At 45.6% G+C, this 20605-nt stretch overlaps 1 protein-coding gene across 2 annotated transcripts in view; it reads right to left on the reverse strand.

The window, feature by feature from the left end:
* rabggtb (Rab geranylgeranyltransferase subunit beta) overlaps positions 1-16465 on the reverse strand; it is an 86160-nt gene extending 69695 nt beyond the window's left edge. Inside the window, exon 1 of one of the 2 annotated variants that reach the window (XM_063064806.1) lies at positions 16311-16465. In XM_063064806.1, the coding sequence (XP_062920876.1) occupies positions 16311-16313 (3 nt within the window). In that variant the 5' untranslated portion in view covers positions 16314-16465. The remainder of the gene's footprint in view (positions 1-16310) is intronic. The other variant, XM_063064807.1, reaches the window with a different exon arrangement.
* Between the last annotated feature and the right edge of the window lie 4140 nt (positions 16466-20605).

Raw genomic sequence — 20605 nt, forward strand, 5'->3', positions numbered from 1 at the left:
CTTAGAACTTTGGTCTTCAGATGTTCACACTTTTCATGAATGACCTGGAGGAAGAAATAAAATGCAAGGTTTCCAAAGTTTGCTGAGGATGTGAAGATAAGTGGAAGGGTAGATAATGATGAGGACATTGTGTTCCTGCAATGGGATATAGATAGAGTGAGTGACTGTGGGAATCTCACCTGGCAAGTGGTTCAGCCTGGGAAGTATGAGGTGATTCATTTCAGTGAGAGGTTACAAGGCAGATTATCTGAATGCAGAGTGTCTGCAAGTGAGGACTCTCCCCATTACAGGAAGGTGTAGGGGCTTTGGGAAGGAGGCAGAAGAGGTTCACCAATCTGCTGCCTGGATTAGAGGGCATGTGCTATTACAAGAGCTTTGGGTTATTTTCTCTGGAGCAGCTGAGGGGAGATCTGAAGGTACAGTGGTATGCAAAAGTTTGGGCACCCCTGATAAAAATTTCTGTTACTGTGAATAGCTACGCGAGTAAAAGATGACCTGATTTCCAAAACGCATAAAAGTTAAAGATGACATATCTCTTTAGTATTTTAAACAAGATTACTTCTTTATTTCCATCTTCTATAGTTTCAAAATAATAAAAAAGGAAAAGGGCCCAAAGCAAAAGTTTGGACACCCTGCATGGTCAGTACTTAGTAACACCCCCTTTGGCAAGTATCACAGCTTGTAAACGTTTTCTGTAGCCAGCAAAGAGTCTTTCAATTCTTGTTTGGGGGATTTTCGCCCATTCTTCCTTGCAAAAGGCTTCTAGGTCTGTGAGATTCTTGGGCCGTCTTGCATGCACTGCACTTTTGAGGTCTATCCACAGATTTTCGATGATGTTTAGGTCGGGGACCATGGCAAAACCTTCAGCTTGCGTCTCGAGGTAGTCCATTGTGGATTTTGAGGTGTGTTTAGGATCATTATCCTGTTGTAGAAGCCATCCTCTTTCACCCTCAGCATTTTTTTTTACAAATGGTGTGATGTTTGCTTCCAGAATTTGCTGGTATTTAATTGAATTCATTCTTCCCTCTACCAGTGAAATGTTTCCCGTGCCACTGGCTGCAACACAAGCCCAAAGCATGATCGATCCACCCCTGTGCTTAACAGTTGGAGAGGGGTTCTTTTCATGAAATTCTGCACCCTTTTTTCTCCAAACATACCTGTGCTCATTGCGGCCAAAAAGTTCTATTTTAACTTCACCAGTCCACAGGACTTGTTTCCAAAATGCATCAGGCTTGTTTAGATGTTCCTTTGCAAGCTTCTGACGCTGAATTTTGTGGTGAAGACAGAGGAAAGGTTTTCTTCTGATGACTCTTCCACGAAGGTCATATTTGTGCAGGTGTCGCTGCACAGTAGAACAGTGCACCACCACTCCAGAGGCTGCTAAATCTTCCTGAAGGTCTTTTGCAGTCAAACGGGGGTTTTGATTTGCCTTTCTAGCAATCCTAAGAGTAATTCTCTCAGAAGGTTTTCCTGGTCTTCCAGACCTCAACTTGAGCTCCACCGTTCCTGTTAACTGCCATTTCTTAATTACATTACAAACTGAGGAAACGGCTACCTGAAAACGCTTTGCTATCTTGTTATAGCCTTCTCCTGCTTTGTGGGCATCATTTATTTTAACTTTCAGAGTGCTAGGCAGCTGCTTAGAGGAGCCCATGGCTGCTGATTGTTGGGACAAGGTTTGAGGAGTCAGGGTATTTATAAAGCTTTGAAATTTGCATCACCTGGCCTTTCCTAACGATGACTGTGATCAAGCCACAGCCCTAACAAGCTAATTAAGGTCTGAGACCTTGGTAAAAGTTATCTGAGAGCTCAAATCTCTTGGGGTGCCCAAACTTTTGCATGGTGCTCCTTTCCTTTTTTTCACTCTAAAATTGTACAAAACAAATGTGATACACTAATCTTGCTTAAAATGTTGAAAAGAATGTTTCATCTTTAACATTATGCCTTTTGGAAATCAGTTCATCTTCTACTCACTTAACTATTCGCAGTAACAGAAATTTTGACTGGGGTGCCAAATTTTTGCATGCCACTGTATACAAGGTTATGAGAGGGCTAGATAGAGTAGACAAACAATAACTTTATCCCAGGGCTGAAGAGTCTAACACCAGAAGGCATAAGGTGAGGGGTAGAGGGTAGTAATTTCAAAGGAGGTGTGAGGGACAAGTCTTTTCTTTACACTGAGTGGTGTATGCCTGGAATGCACTGTTTGGGGTGGTGGTGGAGGCAGATACATTATAGACTTTTAAGAGATGTTTAGATAGGCACATGAGTGTGAGGAAATTGGAAGAATATGGACATTGTGTAGGCAGAGGGGATGAGTTAGTCATTTGATTACTAATTAATTAGTTCAGCACAACATTATGAGCCAAAGAGCCTGTTCCTGTGCTATACTGTTGTGCACCAAATGAACAAGATTCAGAGTAATCAAGGTGTTCCAGTGGAAGAACCACTAAAAAAACTCAACAGAGTAGAGGTTTTCACTAGTGGGATTGTCACTAACAAGGAGATCTAGTTTCTAACTGAGACCTGAAGCAAGTTCTTCTCTTAGATAGTGGCAAATCTCCGGAATTATCTGAGCCCGCAGATGGAAGTAGTTTAATATTTGAAAAATCGAGGAATGGCATAGTAATACAGCACAGAAACAGGCCCTTTGACCCAAATGATCAATGCAGACCGCAGAATCCTCCCTACTACCCCCACTGTCTATGGTCGGCCCATCACCATCTCAGCCTCAATACTCTATCTACCTATTCCAATGTCTCTTAAAGAGCTAACTTTCGCTGGCAGCTCAATACAGATCCTCAGGTTACTTCCCACATCCCAGAGACGTATGGATTAGGGTTAGTGAGCTGTTGGCATGCCTTGTTGGTGCCAGAAACACTGTGACACTTGCAGGCTGCCCCCAGCACAATTCTCACTGAGTTCATTTGTCACAAATGGCACATTTCACTGTATGTTTCAATGTACATGTAAAGCTAATTTTTAAAGATCTTATCTTTTACCACACAAACAGCTTCTCTCTAATCTACAAGTTCAGGTACAAAACAAGTAAATGCATGCAAAAGCAATCCTCAAAGTTCCCCTCAGAATCAAATATGCTTTGAGACTGGGAACTCTGGTCACTGGGTCCAATTCCAGGAACTTTCTGCTGAGCCCTTCATCACATCAATAAAAGACAATTCTTTTTCCACTTCGTCATCGGTAACATCACATCCACTTGAATAAATGAGAAATTCTGTGACGTTATGCATTTTTTCCCTCCAGAGACTAAACAAACAAAAACTTTTCAATTCCAAAAATCCTTTTTATCACAAACATCATTTCAAACCACTTGCATTTGAAAAGACGTTTATGACAAAAGGATTTTTGGAATTGAAAGGTTTTGTTTGTTTAGTTCCTGGAGAAAAAATACTATCAGATTACTTTAACATAGCAATTTACACATGAGTCATATTTGCCTGTAAGTGCCCAGCAAGAAAAAATGGGCAGGAAAAAAATCATTGCAGACTCGTCACTGTTTTTTCCAAAAGCTCCCTTCTGGAAAGCACTCCAGGGACATTAAAACAAGAACTTCCCACCACCTTAAAAATTTCTTCTCCCAAGCAGTTAATATAATAAACCATTCTAGTTTGTCCTACCCTCCCCTATTGCCCCAACACTGCACTATAAACACTTTAAAACCACTGTTTATAATTCTGTTAACATTGCAAATAGATAGACAGATATCCAAGCAAATTACAGCATCACAGTAGCCTTACAAGTGCACAGATATACAAATATCCAAATATTAGAAGAGAACTAAGAAAAAATAAGTCATCTCAGTCTAATAGGAGGGGGTCATCATTTCCCCAGCTATAGGTTGACTCATTATAGAGCCTAATGGCTAAGGGTTAGAATAATCTCATATAGCGCTCTTTGGAGCAGCACAGTTGTCTATTACTAAAAGTGCTCCTCTGTTCAGCCAAGGTGGCATGCAGAGGGTGAGAAACATTGTCCAGAATTGTCAGAATTTTCTGTAAGATCCTTTGCTCTACCACAGCCTCCAGCGTGTCCAGTTTGACTCCTGTAACAGAGCCAGCCTTTCTAATCAGTTAATTGAGCCTGTTGGCATCACCCATGTTGATGCCATTGCCCAGCACACCACTGCAAAGAAGGTTGTACAGGCAACAAGACAGGTAGGACATGTGAAGGAGAGGCCTGCATACTCCAAAGGACGTCAGTCTCCTCAGGAAGTAGAGGAGACTCTGGCCCTTCTTGTACACAGCCTCTGTGTTGGTGCTCCACTCAAGTCTGTCATCCAGGTGCACCCCCAGGTACCTGAAGCTCCTCACCACATCCACGTCGAGCACCTCCGCTCCATCCACCACAACAGACAGGATCTCCTGGTTGCCACCCAGTTCAACTCTGCTTCACATTCCCATTCAGATATAGTCATAGTTATACTTTATTGATCCCGAAGGAAATTGGGTTTCGTTACAGTTGCACCAACCAAGAACAGAGTATAAATATGGCAATATAAAACCATAAATAATTAAATAATATGTAAATGATGCCAGGAAATAAGTCCAGGACCAGCCTATTGGCACAGGGTGTCTGATCCTCCAAGGGAGGAGTTGTAAAGTTTGATGGCCACAGGCAGGAACGACTTCCTATGACGCTCTGTGTTGCATCTCGGTGGAATGAGTCTCTGGCTGAATGTACTCCTGTGCCCACCCAGTACATTATGTAGTGGATGGGAGACATTGACCAAGATGGCATGCAACTTAGACAGCATCCTCTTTTCAGACACCACCGTCAGAGAGTCCAGTTCCATCCCCACAACATCACTGGCCTTACGAATGAGTTTGTTGATTCTGTTGGTGTCTGCTACCCTCAGCCTGCTGCCCCAGCATACAACAGCAAACATGATCGCACTGGCCACCACAGACTCGTAGAACATCCTCAGCATCGTCCGGCAGATGTTAAAGGACCTCAGTCTCCCCAGGAAATAGAAATGGCTCTGACCCTTCTTGTAGACAGCCTCAATGTTCTTTGACCAGTCCAGTTTATTGTCAATTCGTATCCCCAATTCGTATGGCCACACATTGCCTCCTCTACTGCCATGATGAGGCCAAACTCACGTTGGAGGAGCAACACCTCATATACCATCTGGGTAGTCTCGAGCCCCTTGGTATGAACATAGAATTCTCCAACTTCCGGTAATTCCCTCCCCTCCCTTCCCCTATCCCAGTTTCACTCTGCCCCCTCCCCCAGCTACCAATCACCTCCCTCATGGTTCCACCTCCTTCTACTACCCATTGTACTTTCCCCTATTCCTTCTTCACCTTTCCTGCCTATCACCTCCCTGCTTCCCCTCCCCCACCCCTTTATCTTTCCCCTTACTGGTTTTTCACCTGAAGCCTACCAGCCTTCTCCTTCCCACCCTCCTCCCACCTTCTTTATAGGGCCTCTGCCTCTTCCCTCTACAGTCCTGACGAAGGGTCCCAGCCCAAAACATTGACTGATCGTTTCCACTGATGCTGCCCAACCTGCTGAGTTCCTTCAGCATGTTGTGAGTGTTGCTTTGACCCCAGCATCTGCAGAGTATGTCCTCACCATCAATAGTAACAAGGAGCAGTGCAGGCTTAGCCATCCTAAAGTCCATCACCATCTCCTCTGTGTTACTGATGTTGAGCTGCAGATGATTCAGCTTGCACCATTTGACAAAGTCCTCCACCAGGGCCTGTATTCATCCTCCCTTCCTCCTTTATGAACCCAACTATTGCTGGGTCATCAGAGAATTTCTGCAGATGACACGACACTGTGTTGTATGACTGAAGTACACAGGGTAAACAGAGGGAGCTAATACAGTCCCCTGTGGGGCCCCAGTGCTGCTTATAGCCATGTCTGACACACAACTCTGAAGCTGCACAAACTGTGGTCTGCCAGTCAGGTAGTCCATTATCCGGGATACAATGGAAGTGCCGATCTGCTTTGAATGGCGCTTTTCCCCCAGCAATGAGGGTTGTATGGTCTTAAAGGCACTTGACCAGTCAAAGAACATGATCCTCACAGCACTGCCCTGCTTATCCACATGGAAGTAGGCTCAGTTCAGCAGGTAGATGACTGTATCACTGACTCGAAGTGCTGCAGGGGACTGAGTGCTGATCTGACCAAGGGTTAGAGGTGAGCCAGGACCAGCATCTCTAGGGTCTTCATGATGTTTGAGGTCAGGGCCACTGGACAGTAGTTATTCAAGACTTTTGGTTGGCCCTTCTTGGATACTGGGAGCACACTTGATGTTTTCCACACAGTTGGGACCCTTTCCAGGCTGAGACTCAGATTGGAAATGCACTGGAGAATTCCACTTTGCTGCTCAGCACATTCCTTCAGGACCTTGCGGTTCATACTGTCCCGTGCCAATGCTTTGCCTTGTCTGAGTTTCCCCAGAGGGCTTCTCACCTGCTCAGTGGTGAAGGCGAGTCAATGATGACTGGGGAGTTGCTGGAAGGGTGAAGGTGGGGGGGGGGTGGTGAAGATCAGGACCATAGCAGTTGGTACGTGGAGATATATATGACAGGTGCAGGGCAAGGAGGGGATGTAGATAGTGGTAGCCTGTGTGTTGTTCATCCACGTGTTGCACTGGATAGGGAAGGGGGAGGAGGGGAGGTGTTGGTGCTGAGGGAGCATTGGGTGCCTCGGCACCTGGACTGGTGTGCTGGGGTGGTGGTGAACAGGAGGGCAATTGTCAAACCTATTGAAGAATTGGTTTAACTCATTAGCCCGTTCTCAGCTGCATTCCAAGGGTTTACAGCCAGTGATGTTCTTCATACCTCTCCACACCTCCTGTGGGCTACTCTGCCCAGGCTTGTTCTCCATCTCTCTCCTGTATTCCTCTTCAGCCACCTTGATCTTCACCTTTAGCTCCCTCTGCACATGTTTCAACTCCTCTAAAGGCTCCCTCTCTGTGGTTGAGAAGAGCCTTTAGATCACTAGTGACCCATGGTTTGTTGTTAGGGAAGCACTGAACAGTCCTTGTGTCCACACAGAAGTTGCTGTCGCCAGTGATACAATCAGTAAGCCCGTTAATGTCTTCCCCAAATGGTTGACAAAGCGCATTCCAGTCAGGAACCTCAAAGCAGCCCTTCAAAGCCTCCAGGGACCGTTTCTTTACTATCTTGGTGGTAGCCAGCTGTTGCTGTACTTGGGTCTTACAAGGACATGAGGTGAACCAGGTTGTGATCTGATCTTCCAAGTGGGGGGGGGAGAGCTGTAGAGCAGTATGCATCTTTAATCTTTGCATACAAGAGATCCAGTGTTTTATTTTCTCTTGTATGACACTTGACAAACTGATTGAAGGTAGGTAGGTTTGTAAAGAGAGAAACATGGTTGAAATATACCTGTTGGTATTTATCTATGCACATTTTATTCCATTCCTTCCTTTAATCTTTAAATTTTATTTGTCTTTTTTATTCTTTATAATTGTTGAATATTGTCTTTTGATGCCTGCCATGCCCTAACACACAAATTCCTCATACATTGAAATGCATACGGTGAATAAAGATAGCAAAATAAACAACCATCTCATATACCATGAATTAGGAACAATTACTGGCAACTTGGCCCCACTCTGCTCTGATTAAGACAGCAGCTCTGCATTCCCACCTAAGTGGGAACAAACTCCTCCTCTTATTAAGGAATAATCTTTCTCTGCCTGTAAAGTCAAATTAATCAGAGTTGTGGAGGCCCTAGCAGAGATATTTAAAATATCCTCAGCTACAGGTGAGGTGCCAGAGGATTGCAGGATGGAATTTTGTTCCGCTGTTTAAGAAAGGCTCTAAGAGTAAGCCAAGAAATTATAGGCCGGCAAGCCTGAAATCAGTAATGGGGAAGTTATTCGAATATATTCTAACGGACTGGATACATGAGCATTCGGATAGACAATGACCAATTAAGGATAGTCAGCATGGCTTAGTGTGTGGTAAGTCAAGTCTAACCAATCTTTGTTGAGTCTTTCAAGGAAGTTACCAAGAAAGTTGTCAAAGGGAAGGCAGTAGATGTCATCTACATGGACTTTTGCAAGGCCTTTGACAAGGTCCCGTATGGGAGGTTGGTCAAGAAGGTTTAGTCACTTAGCATTCAAGACGAGGTAGTAAACTGGATTAGACGTTGGCTTTGTGGGAGAAATCAGAGAGTAGTTGTATATGATTGCCTCTCTGACTGGAGGCCTGTGACTAGCAGATCGCTGCAGGGATCAGTGCTGGGTCCTTTGTTGTTTGTCATCTATATCAATGATCAGGATGATAATGTGGTTAACTGGATCAGCAAATTTGCAATGACACCAAGATTGGGAGTGTTGTTAGATAGTGAGAAAGGCTATCAGAGCTTGCAGCAAGATCTGGACCAGCTTAAAAATGGTAGATGGAATTTAATGCAGACAAATGGTTTGTAGGACCAGCCAGAGCCAGTCTTACACAGTGAGTATTTGGGCATTGAGGAGTGCAGTAGAACAGAGTTGTCTGGGAATACAGACCCGTAATTCCTTAAAAGTGGCATCACAAGTGGATAGGGTTGTAAAGAAACCTTTTGGTACATTGGCTTTCATAAATCAATGTATTTAGTACAGGAATTGGGATGTTATGTGGAAATTGTATAAGGCATTGGTGAGAACTAACTTGGAGTATCATGTGCAGTTTTGGTCACCTACATACAGGAAAGGTATCAATAAGATTGAAAGACAACAGAGAAAATTTACAAGGATGTTGCCAGGACTTGAAGACCACAGTTATAGGGAAAGATGAATTAGAACTTTATTACCTAGAACGTAATTGATTGAGGGGAGGTATACAAGATAATGAGGGGTATAGATAGGGTAAATGCAAATAGACTTTTTCCCACTGAGGTTGAATGGGTAAGGGTGAAAGGTGAAATATTTAAAGGGAACATGAGGAGGAAACTTCTTCACTCAGAGGGTGGTGCTAGTGTAGATTGAGAAATTTGAATTCTTGCATGGATGGAAGGGGTATGGAGGGCTACGATCTGGGTGCTGGTCAATGGGCCAAAGGGCCTGTTTCTACGCTGTAGCCCCTCTGACTCCATTTCAAAATTCTACAATCCCACCATATCTAGTGATAAATGACTGTGCACAATTAAATAAATAATTCCAGGTGGCTCCAGAACATTGCCCAGAATGCAAAACCGCAAGGCTTAAGTTTTGATATTCACCTAGTGGATAAGTCAACATCTCTGAAGATCTATCCTGGGCCCAACATATTGAAGCAATTATATGGCTATATTTTACTTGGAGTTTGTGAAGATTTGGTCTGTTATCAAAGGCTCTAGAAAATTCCTACAGATGTACCGTGGAGAGCATTCTAACTGGTTGCATCACAGTCTGGTATGGAGGGGTCACTACACAGGATCAGAAAGAGTAGCAGAAAGTTACAAACTCAGCCAATTCCATCATGGGGCACTAGTCTCCCCAGTACCTAGAATATCTTCAAAAGGTGACATCCATCATGAAGGACCCCCATCACCCAGGACATGCCCTCGTCTCATTACTACCAGTAATGAGGTGCAGGTCAATGGGACTACGCAGATTAATGATTAAACATGGACTAGATGGGCCAAAGGGCCTGTTTCTGTGCTGTACTGTTCTATGAATAATTCATCACCATTTTCTGAAAACCAGTTCTCAGCCAACTCACCCACAATCAGTGACTCCTGGAGTCTAGATCAATGAATGCTGGGGTCTATGCTTGAAGTTCAAAATCGTGATCGAAGTCCGAAGTTGGAAGTCTGGGACCAAGGACTGGAGGCCCAGAGGCAGATTGTCCAGGTGTTGGAACCCTACCCGAGTGTGGGTGGGTGGCTAAGAAGGTGGGAAAGGGACTTATTTTGCAGTGGTTTCCTTGTTCTATTTTGTTGTGCTGCTTGTGTTGTTCAGCTGAACAATGTGAGCATGGTATGTTGGTGCCAGAATGTGGGGGAACACTTGTGGAGGGCCCCCAGTAGTAAGACCATAAGACACAGGAGCAGAATTAAACCACTCAGCCCACCAATTCTGCTCTGCCATTCAATCACGGCTTATTTACACTTCTCATACATAACCTTTGACACTAACTAAATAAGAACCTATCAACCTCCACATTGAATACACCCCGTGTTAACACAAACAACAAATTTCACTGTATGATTTGAAGTACACGTAATAGATAAATGTGAATTACCCCAAGATATATCAAGAATTGGTCAATGTGCAGATGGGCTGTTGTATGACAATAGAATCTATTCACCAACACTATAGTTTCATTGGATCCACCAGCAGCTTCAGAAACAGTTATTACCATTCAACTGTCTGGCTCCTGAACTAGCATGGATAACGTCATTCACCACAAATCATAACTAATTTTACAAGCTATAGACTTGCTTTCATCTCATATTGTCACTATTACTTACTTCCAGTTAAACTATTTGTCTTCTTTTGCACAGTCACCTCCACCTCGCCTGCAATTAACTCTGATGCACCTCAAGTACGTGTGTTTAGCCCATTACTCTACTCTCTCTACATCCAAGACTGTGGGGCCAGGCACAGCTCAAATGTCATTGCTGTATTTGCTGATGACACAACCATTGTTGGCAGAATTTCAGATGGTGATGAGAGGGCATACAGAAGCGAGATATATCAGCTAGTTGAGTGATATCACACCAACAAGCTTGCAGTCAATGTCAGTAAGACCAAAGAACTGATTGTGGACATCAGAAAGGGTAAGATGAGGGAACACACATCAGTTCTCTTAGAGGGCTCAAAAGTAATCTCAAGAGCAATTTCAAGTCCCTGCGTGTCAACATCTGAGGATCTATCCTGGGCCCAGCTACAAAGGCAAGAGAACGGTTATTTCATTAGGAGTTTGAGGAGATTTAGTATGTCACCAAAGACAGTTGCAAATTTCTGCAGATGTACCGAGGAGAGCATTCTCACTGGCTGCATTTCCACCTGGTATAGTGAGGGAGGTGGGGTTGGCTACTGCACAGGATTGAAATCAGCTGCAGGAAGTTGTAAACTCAGCCAGCTCCATCATGGGCACTAGGATCCCCAGCATCCAGGACATCTTCAAGGAGCGGTGCCTCCAAAAGGTGACTTCCATCATTAAGAGCCCCCAACACCCAGGACATGCCCTGTTCTTATTGCTACCGTGTACCTGAAGGCATACAATCAACGATTCAGGATCTTCCCTTCTGATTTCTGAATGGGAATGGACATTGAACCCATGAACACAACCTCACTACCAGTTTCTTTCTCTTTTATTATATATTGCATTGTATTGTTGCCATAAAAACGACAAATTTCATGAACAAGAGAAAATCTGCTTATGCTGGAAATCCAAGCAACACAACAAAATGCTGGAGGAACTTAGCAGGCCAGGCAGCACCTACGGAAAAAAGTACTGTCGACGTTTTGGACCGAAATGCTTCAGCAGGACTGGAGAAAAAATGCTGAGGAGTAGATTTAAAAGGTGAGGGGCAGGGGAGAGGAGAGAGACCCACCAGGTGACAGGTGAAACCTGGAGGGGGAGGGATGAAGTAGAGCTGGGAAGTTGATTGATGAAAGAGACAGCAGGCCGAGGAAGAAAGAAAAAAGGGGAAGAAGCACCAGAGGGAGGTGATGAGTGGGCAAGGAGATGAGGTGAGAAAGGGTGAAAAGCGAATGGGAAATGAAGAAGGAGGTGGAGGGGTTCAAGGTGCTGTAGTAGTCTGGCATACTGATCTCCACCTTGCCGAGCCCCACCACCAACTCTCAGACACTTCCTCTTTCTTACCCCTTGAACAGGACCCCATTAAGGAACACCAGGCCATTGTCTCCCACACCACCAGCAACCTTCTTCACTCTGGGGATCTCCCATCCATCGCCACCAACCTCACAGTTCCCGCACCCCCCCGTTTCTTCCTCCACAAACCCGCTCGTCCATGTAGACCCATTGTTTCAGCTTGTTCCTGCCCCACTGAACTCGTATCAGCTTACCTCAACTCTTTTTAATCCCCCCCCCCCGGGTTCAGTCCCTTCCCACCTACATCTGTGACACTTCACACACTCTTGATCTTTTCAAGGATTTCAAGTTCCCTGACCCCATCATCTCATTTTTACAATGGATGTCCAGTTCCTATACACTCCATCCCCCACCCAGGAAAGCCTCAAAGCTCTCCAATTTTTTCTGGACACCAGACCCAACCAGTTCCCCTCCATCACCACTCTCCTCCACCTAGTGGAACTTGTCCTCACTCTCAATAATTTCTCCTTTGGCTCCTCTCACATCCTTCAAATAAATGAGGTAGCCATGGGCACTCGCATGGGTCCCAGCTATGCCTGTCTATTTGTTGGCTACATGGAACAGTCGATGTTCCAAGCCTACACTGGTGACCGTCCCGCACTTTTCCTACGCTACATCAACGACTGCACTGATGCTGAACTCGTCGACTTCATCGACTTTGCCTCCTGCGTTTTCTATGTTTCCAACTTCCACCCTGCCTTCAAATTCACCTGGTCCATTTCCGACACCTCCCTTCCCTTTCTCGATCTCCAGAGAGAGCTTATCCACCGACATCAATTACAAACCCACGAACTCTCGCAGCTATCTAGACTACACCTTGTCCCATCCTATTACTTGTAAAAACACCAACCCTTTTCTCAATTCCTCCGTCTCCGCCATGTCTGCTCTCAGGATGAGGCTTTTCATTCTAGAACGGAGGAGATGTTCTCCTTTTTCAAAGAAAGGGCTTCCCTTCCTTCACCATCAAAGCTGCCCTCAAAAGCATCTCTTCCATTTCATGTGCATCTGCTCTTACCCTATCCTCCCACCACCCTACAGGGATAGGGTTCCCCTTGTCCTCACCTACCACCCTCCGTGTCCAACACATAATTCTCCGAAACTCCCAACATCAAGCACATCTTTCCCTCCCCGCTATGCTCCGTTTGCCAGAACAAGCAGCATCTCCCACTGGCCACCCATTTTAATTCCACTTCCCATTCCCATTCCGATATGTCCATCCATCGTGATAAGGCCACACTTGGGTTAGAGGAACATTACCTTATTTTCCATTTGGGTAGCCTCCAACCTGAGGGCATTAACATCGATGTCACAAACTTCCAGGAATAACCCCCAACCCCCTTCCCCTTCTCCATTTCTCATCCCTTTTTTCCTCTCTCACCTCATCTCCTTGCCCGATCATTGCCTCCCCATGGTGTTCCTTCCCCCTTTTCCTTTCTTCCACGGCTTTGTCTCTTTCACCAATCAACTTTTCAGCTCTTTACTTCATCCCTCCCCCCTCCAAGTTTCACCTATCACCTGGCGTTTCTCTCTCCCCTTCTCCCACCTTTTAAATCTACTTCTCAGCTCTTTTTCTCCAGATCTGCTAAAGGGTCTCGGCTCGAAACATTCGACTGTACTTTTTCCTCTCGATACTGCCTGGCCTGCTGAGCTCCTCCAGCATCTTGAGTGTGTTGAACAAATTTCATGACTTATGCTGATGATATTAAACCCGATTCTGATCTTACTTTGAACATTGAGCAGGTCAGAGGTTGGGTACTCTACACCAAGTGGTTCAGCTTCCAACATCTTAAAGCTTTTGCACAATCTAAAAGGTGTAAGTAATTTTGCACTGATGTGGATGAGTGCGGCTCTGATACAAGGAGCTCCACGGCACCCGGGACAAAGCAGTCACCTCAGCAGCATTCCACCCACCTTTCCAAGTCTGCATTCACATCACCGCTGGCACATAATGGCTCCAATGTATAACATCTACTAAATTTACTGCACTTACTCATCCAGGCTCCTCCAAAATCACAATCCAAAATGGTGCTCCAGCACGAGCATCAGCCAAGGGTTGTCAGATAAATGATGATTTCCTGCAAACCTTGCATTATTCCAACTGGAAACATGCAAATGGACCAACATCATCTAAACCCTGGAACTCCCTCCAGGATTCAAGATTTATTAATGTCATTTCCAGTACACAAGAGAAAAGGAATGCCAAATATGCTTTACTCCAAATCCGATGCACCACACAAACAACGCAATTAAGATAAAGAACACAATAAATATAAATACTTAAGATAGCTTCTATACCAGGGGCTCCAGACCTGGGGTCCATGGACTCCTTGCTTAATGGCATTGGTCCATGGCATAAAAAGGTTGGGAATACTCATTCTGTACATAGATTGACTGTACATCCATAAAGTGACGCTGGACACAGGGGTGTCTGTACATAAGGTGACTGACAGGAGATGATAAAGCAGTGGTGGTTGGGGGTGTGGAGGGGTGGGTTAGTGGTTGGGGGTGTGGAGGGGTGGGTTAGTGGTTGGGGGTGTGGAGGGGTGGGTTAGTGGGTGGAGGTGTTGATCAGCCTCACTGCTTGGGGAAAGTAACTGTTTTTGAGTTTGGTGGTCCTGGCGTGGATGCTACGTAGCTTCCATTCATATCTGTTAAGTTAAGAAATCTGCTTTAATGTCATTACTGTCTAAAAGGAGGAGGAGAAGATGGCGGCAAAAACAGCAGCACGCGCGGCCTCTCCGGTGAATGACATCTGTAATCTGTCAAGTAGGGGACCGTGCACAATTCTGATTTGATGGAGACAGACGTGAGAGTACGGAGGAACATCTGGAAAACTTCTGAAATGCCCGCTTCGCTGCCACTGCTACTGTGTGGTAACCGGAATCTTCGGAGCAGAAGGCCCCGAATCCTTGGCTTTTCGTGTTTCAGCGGCCGGGGTCAGGTCGAAGGCACTCGGCAGAGGATGGCGCTCGGGAGGCTGCATCAGCGGGGCTGGTCGGAGGCTCGAAGTTTTTGGACGGACGGACTCAGTGTCGGCTGTGATCGGCTGCTTCCAAGGCATCAGTAAGTTGACAGTGCCTGGAAGTTTATGGCAGGGAGTTTCTCCCTTTTGCCGCCTGCTGTTGGGGACTCGGGAGTCGATCGACTCGGGGACTTTGAGTCTATTTTTTTTTACTGTGCCCATTTGTTCTTCATCAAATTATGGTATTGCTTTGCACTGCTGTAACTATATGTTATACTTATGTGGTTCTGTCAGTGTTAAGTCTTTGGTTTGTCCTGTTTTCTGTGATATCACTCCGGAGAAATATTGTATCATTTCTTAATGCACATATACATTTCTAAATGACAATAAAAGAGGAGTGTTCTCATAACCTAATCTAAAAAAAAAATAACTATTAGGAAGAAAACCAAGGCCAACTCCCCTCTTCTTAGAAATAATGAATCACCCTTAGCCCCAAGTTAACCAAATTAATTGGAAATATGGAACATCAGCGAACAGTTTAAAAGGTTTGGCAATGACTAGATGGGCTGAGGAGCCTGTTTCTGTGCTGTACTTTTCTATGACTCGAAAAGCCTCATCCTCTCACTCAGACTCCAGTCACAGCGTCAGCACAGGAGCAAGAATCCTCTGTACACCACATCCTCAACCTACACCCTGGTGAGGCAACAGATATCAGAACCACCCCAATCACAGTGACAAGAGTCAGGACGTGCGCAGCAGAAAACCGCCTGACCTGAATACACCAAAGCTGAACCATGAGAACATTGAATACTGGCCTGTAAAAGCATTTCAGTCTCCCATTCTTTATGCCTCCAACATCCCTTCTCCAAAACAACCTCTTTGTGGCCTCCCCATTTCCTCTAAATAACCACCACCACCTTCTTTCTCCAACTCTTTCCAGAATTTTCTACCCCTATTACCTTTAGCCCCATCCTACCCCATTTCCCCTTTCACCCACATCCACCATCTCCTCCTGAATCACCCCCAAAGCTCTTCCCTACCCTACCACTACCCTCAGACCCCGTGTCCCAAACATCTTGTATCTCACACTCTCCTCTCCCACATTCCTCATTTCCCCTCCTCTCCATCGACCTTAGTCTAATCCCCTCATCCCCCACTCATCTCCACAAATCAACCTGCCAATCTCCAACCCCTCCCCTGCGACCCTCCTCACTCCCTCCCAGCGCTCAACTCTGTCACATGCCCTTCCTCATTCATTCCTCCCTCACACCATCCCGTCCTGCGCCCTCACCCGAACCCCTCCCTACCTCAACCTCCCACCATCCACTCCTACCTTCCCCACATCCCCAGTCCCCTCCGTCACACCAACCCGTCCTGCCCACCCTCACCTCCCTCCCTTACCCCATCTCCCTCCTTCCACCTGTCCTCGCCGCTGCCTCCTCTCTTGTCACTACTACCGATCTCTCACCCCGACTTCCCTCACGCTGCTCCCTTCCTCCCTCTGCCTCCGTCCCCCGGGTTTCCAGAACATTCCATCTCACCATTCTGTCTGTCTCCGTCTGCCTCAGTCAAAGTCTCTGCGGCGGCAGCCGCCCGGCTTTCGTCCTTCGGCACCACTGTCAGGACCCCGCCTCGAGTGCCCTCCCTCAGACTGCCCCGCACCAAGGACCCAATCCGGCCCACAACCCTGCCCCGCACTCAGGACCCCGGCACAGCTCTCAGCCCATAGACAGCCCGCTCTTGCCCCGCACTCAGGACCCCGGCACAGCGCTCGGCCCATAGACAGCCAGCTCTTGCCCCGCACCGAGGCCCCCTGCGCGTCTCTCCGCCCTCAGTTGCCCCGCATCGAGGACGCCATTCCACTAGGCCGGCGCCCTTTGGTGCCCCCTGATGGAAAATGACGGGCGGTGCGGGGTAGCTGACACTGCGGCTGCTCTGGCTGCTGAGTGCTGTCGGCTGTGGCAGAGAGTGGGTGAGGGAGCGAAAGTGGGGGACGGGCAGGCAGAAGGCAGCGGGCAGTGGTTCATGGACTGCTCAGAAATCTGATGGCTGTTCCTGAAACATTGAAACAACACGCACAAAATGCTGGAGGAACTCAGCAAGCCAGGCAGCATCTATGGAGAAGAGTGCAGTCGACGTTTCGGGCCGAGACGCTTCATCTGGACTCCTGAAACATTGAGGCGTCCTTTAGGCTCCTGTACCTCTTCCTGCATGGTAGCAATCTGAACACAGCATATCCTGCTTGATGGGGGTCCTTAATGATGAATGCCGTCTTTTCGTGGCATTGACTTTTGAAGATGTTCTTGATTGTGAGGTGGCTAGTGTGCATGTTGGAGCTGACTGAGTTTACAACTTTCTGCGGCTTATTTTGATCCTCCGTACCAGACGGTGATGCAACCAGTCAGAATGCTCTCCACGGTACATCTGTAGAAATTTGCTGGTGACATACCAAATCTCCTCAAGCTCCTGATAAAGAATAGTCACGGGCATGCCTTCTTTATAATTAAATTATAATTTATAATTGCATATAATTGTGTTACACGCAAGATAGGTCCTTCGAAATGTTGACACTCAGGAATCTGAAGCTGCTCACTCCTACCACTGATGATGCCTAAGCGAGGAGTGGTGTGTGTTCTTCAGACTTCCCCTTCCAGAAGTCCACAATCAATTCCCCTTGACCCCTTGAGTTCCTATTAAATCTTTCCCCTCTCACCCTAAACCTGTTGCCTCTAGTTCTTCATCTTCTCCTCAAGGTTGGGGAACCAAGTGCATACCTGGGGATACGAATTGACAATAAACAGGACTGGTCAAAGAACACTGAGGCTGTCTACAAGAAGGGTCAGAGCCGTCTCTATTTCCTGAGGAGGCTGAGGTCCTTTAACATCTACCGGACGATGCTGAGGATGTTCTACGAGTCTGTGGTGGCCAGTGCTATCATGTTTGCTGTTGTGTGCTGGGGCAGCAGGCTGAGGGTAGCAGACACCAACAGAATCAACAAACTCATTCGTAAGGCCAGTGATGTTGTAAGGATGGAACTGGACTCTCTGACGGTGGTGTCTGAAAAGAGGATGGTGTCCAAGTTGCATGCCATCTTGGACAATGTCTCCCATCCACTACATAATGTACTGATTGGGCACAGGAGTACATTCAGCCAGAGACTTATTCCACCGAGATGCAACACAGAGCGTCATAGGAAGTCATTCCTGCCTGTGGCCATCAAACTTTACAACTCCTCCCCTGGAGTGTCAGACACCCTGAGCCAATAGGCTGGTCCTGGACTTATTTCCTGGCATAATTTACATATTACTATTTAATTATTTATGGTTTTATTACTATTTAATTATTTATGGAGCAACTGTAATGAAAACCAATTTCCCCCGGGATCAATAAAGTATGACTATGACTATTCACTTTATCTGTGCCCCTCGTGATTTAATAAGATCACTCCTTGGTCTTCTACACGCAAGGAAATGGTCTCAATCTATCCTGTCTCTCATAGAGTCATAGAGAAGTACAGCACAGAAACAGGCCCTTCAGCCCATCTAGTCCATGCCAAAAACCATTTACACTGCCTACCCCCATCAACCTGCACCAGGACCATAGCCCTCCATACAACCTCCTATCCATGTACCTATCCAAACTTCTCTTAAACATTGAAATTGAAGTCGTACGCACCACTTGAGCTGGTAGCTCATTGCACGCTCTCATGACCCTCTGAGTGAAGAAGTTTCCCCTCATGTCCTGCAATGTAGGCAACATTCCTTATGAAATGTTAGTTCACTTCCTTCTTGCAGGATGCCAACCAGAATGACACACAATATTCCAGAGGAGGTCTCACCAATAACTTCTGACATGACATTTCAACCCTAGTATTCCAGTGCCCTGAATGAAGAAGATCAGTGTGCCAAGCTCCTCCCTCACCACCCTGTCTACCTGTTCACCACCTTGAGGGAATTATTCCCAGGGTCCTGCTCGGGAGGACCCATTCTCTTCAATCTGCTCTTCTGTCCTCACCAGCCACTTCCCTGTCCCATGGCACCTTCCCCATTGTAACCACAAAGTCCGAGCTATAGACCACACACACCGTAGAAACTGGCCCTGCAGCCCATCTAGTCAATGCCAAACTATTGACCTGCACCTGGACCATAGCCCTCTATACACCTTCCATCCATGTACCTATCCAAGTTTCTCTTCACTGTTTAAATCAAACCCACATCCACCACTGCTCGTTCCACACTCTCATAACTCTCTAAGTAAAGAAGATCCCCCCCATGTTCCCATTAAACAGTTCACCTTTCACCCTTAATCCTTGACCTCTAGTTCTAGTCTCACCCAGCTCAGTGGAAAAAACCTGCGTATATGTACCCTACCTGTTCCCCTCATAATTTTGTATACTCTATCAAATCTTCCCTCATTCTCCTGCACTCTAGGGAATAAAATTATAACCTATTCAGCCTTTCTCTATAACTCAGGTCTTCAAGTCCCGACAACATCCTTGTAAATTTTCCCTGCACTCCTTCAATCTTATTGATGTATTTCCATTAGGTAGGTGACCAGAAGTGCACACAATACCGTTGTTTATTTAGTATTTCAGTAATATGGTAAATATATCGATTAAGCATTGTTTGTTTAATTGATTACAGGTATAATGTAATAGTATGTGAGTGGTATACATCATCACACCACCACGTCATACAGCTGCAACTCGCTTAAAGTTCAAAAAAAAAGTGAAACTAAAAAGTGCATTCCCAGCTTCATGTTTCCTTTCAAATGGTTTAATGCTTTGCCTGTTGAAACACAGCAAGGTGTCCAAGTTTTAAAAAAAGGGCAGCACATGCTTCTTCGGGAGAGGAGAGAAATGATTGACTTTAAAAAAAAGGACAGAAAATGGTGATAACAATAGTAAATAAAAAGAGTAGAAATGGCTATAGCTTCATCAGAAAGATAGACATATTTGATTCAACAAGAGATAACAGGATATTGTATACTAAGTGAATTCCACAGTATTTTGAAGCAAATAGAATAGCCAGTGAGAAATGAGTATTAGTGTTGCTGAATGGAATAGATGGAAAAGTATAGTTTTCTTACTAGTTTGACTGCTTCAACCAAACCCGCTGAAATGAGCTTCAATAATACCCTGAAAGTAATGTAGGAACATTCAGAAAGGAAACCACTGATGAGTTCAGAACACTTTAGACTTCATAAGTGGAATCAATAGGGAGTCCACTTCAGCGTACTGAGCTAAATTGAAGAGATTGGGCATTGTTAGTTCAGTAACGGACTTAATAATGCACTGAGAAACTGTTTAGTTTGTCTTACAAGGAAGCATTCAAAACTGGCTCCTAACTGAAGTACAACTTACATTTAAAAGAGCAGTTGAAATTGCTGTATCAATGGAAACAACAGCCAGAGATGCAATTGAGTTACAGTCAGGAATGAAAGTGAGTGTGAATAAAATTGCAATGTCTAAACACTCATGGTGGGAGACCAAGAAGGCACAGCCTCAGGATAGAGGGGCACCCTTTCAAAACAAGGGTGGTGAGTTTGTGGAATTTGTTGCTACATGCAGCTGTGGAGGCCAGGTCACTGGGTGTATTTAAGGCAGAGGTTGATAGGTTCTTGATTGCACATGACATCAAAGGTTACTGGGAGAAGGCCGGGAACTGGGGCTGAGGAAGAGATAGAAAAAAGGGATCAGCCATGATTGAATGGTGGAGCAGACTCAATGGGCCAGATGGCCTAATTCTGCTCCCATGTCTTATGATCTAAACATTGTCTTTCTTCTGCCTCTCTCCCTTCTTGAAGAGTGCAGTGACATTTGCAATTTTCCAGTCTT

Source organism: Mobula hypostoma, chromosome 12, assembly GCF_963921235.1.
Source record: "Mobula hypostoma chromosome 12, sMobHyp1.1, whole genome shotgun sequence".
Lineage (NCBI taxonomy): Eukaryota > Metazoa > Chordata > Chondrichthyes > Myliobatiformes > Myliobatidae > Mobula > Mobula hypostoma.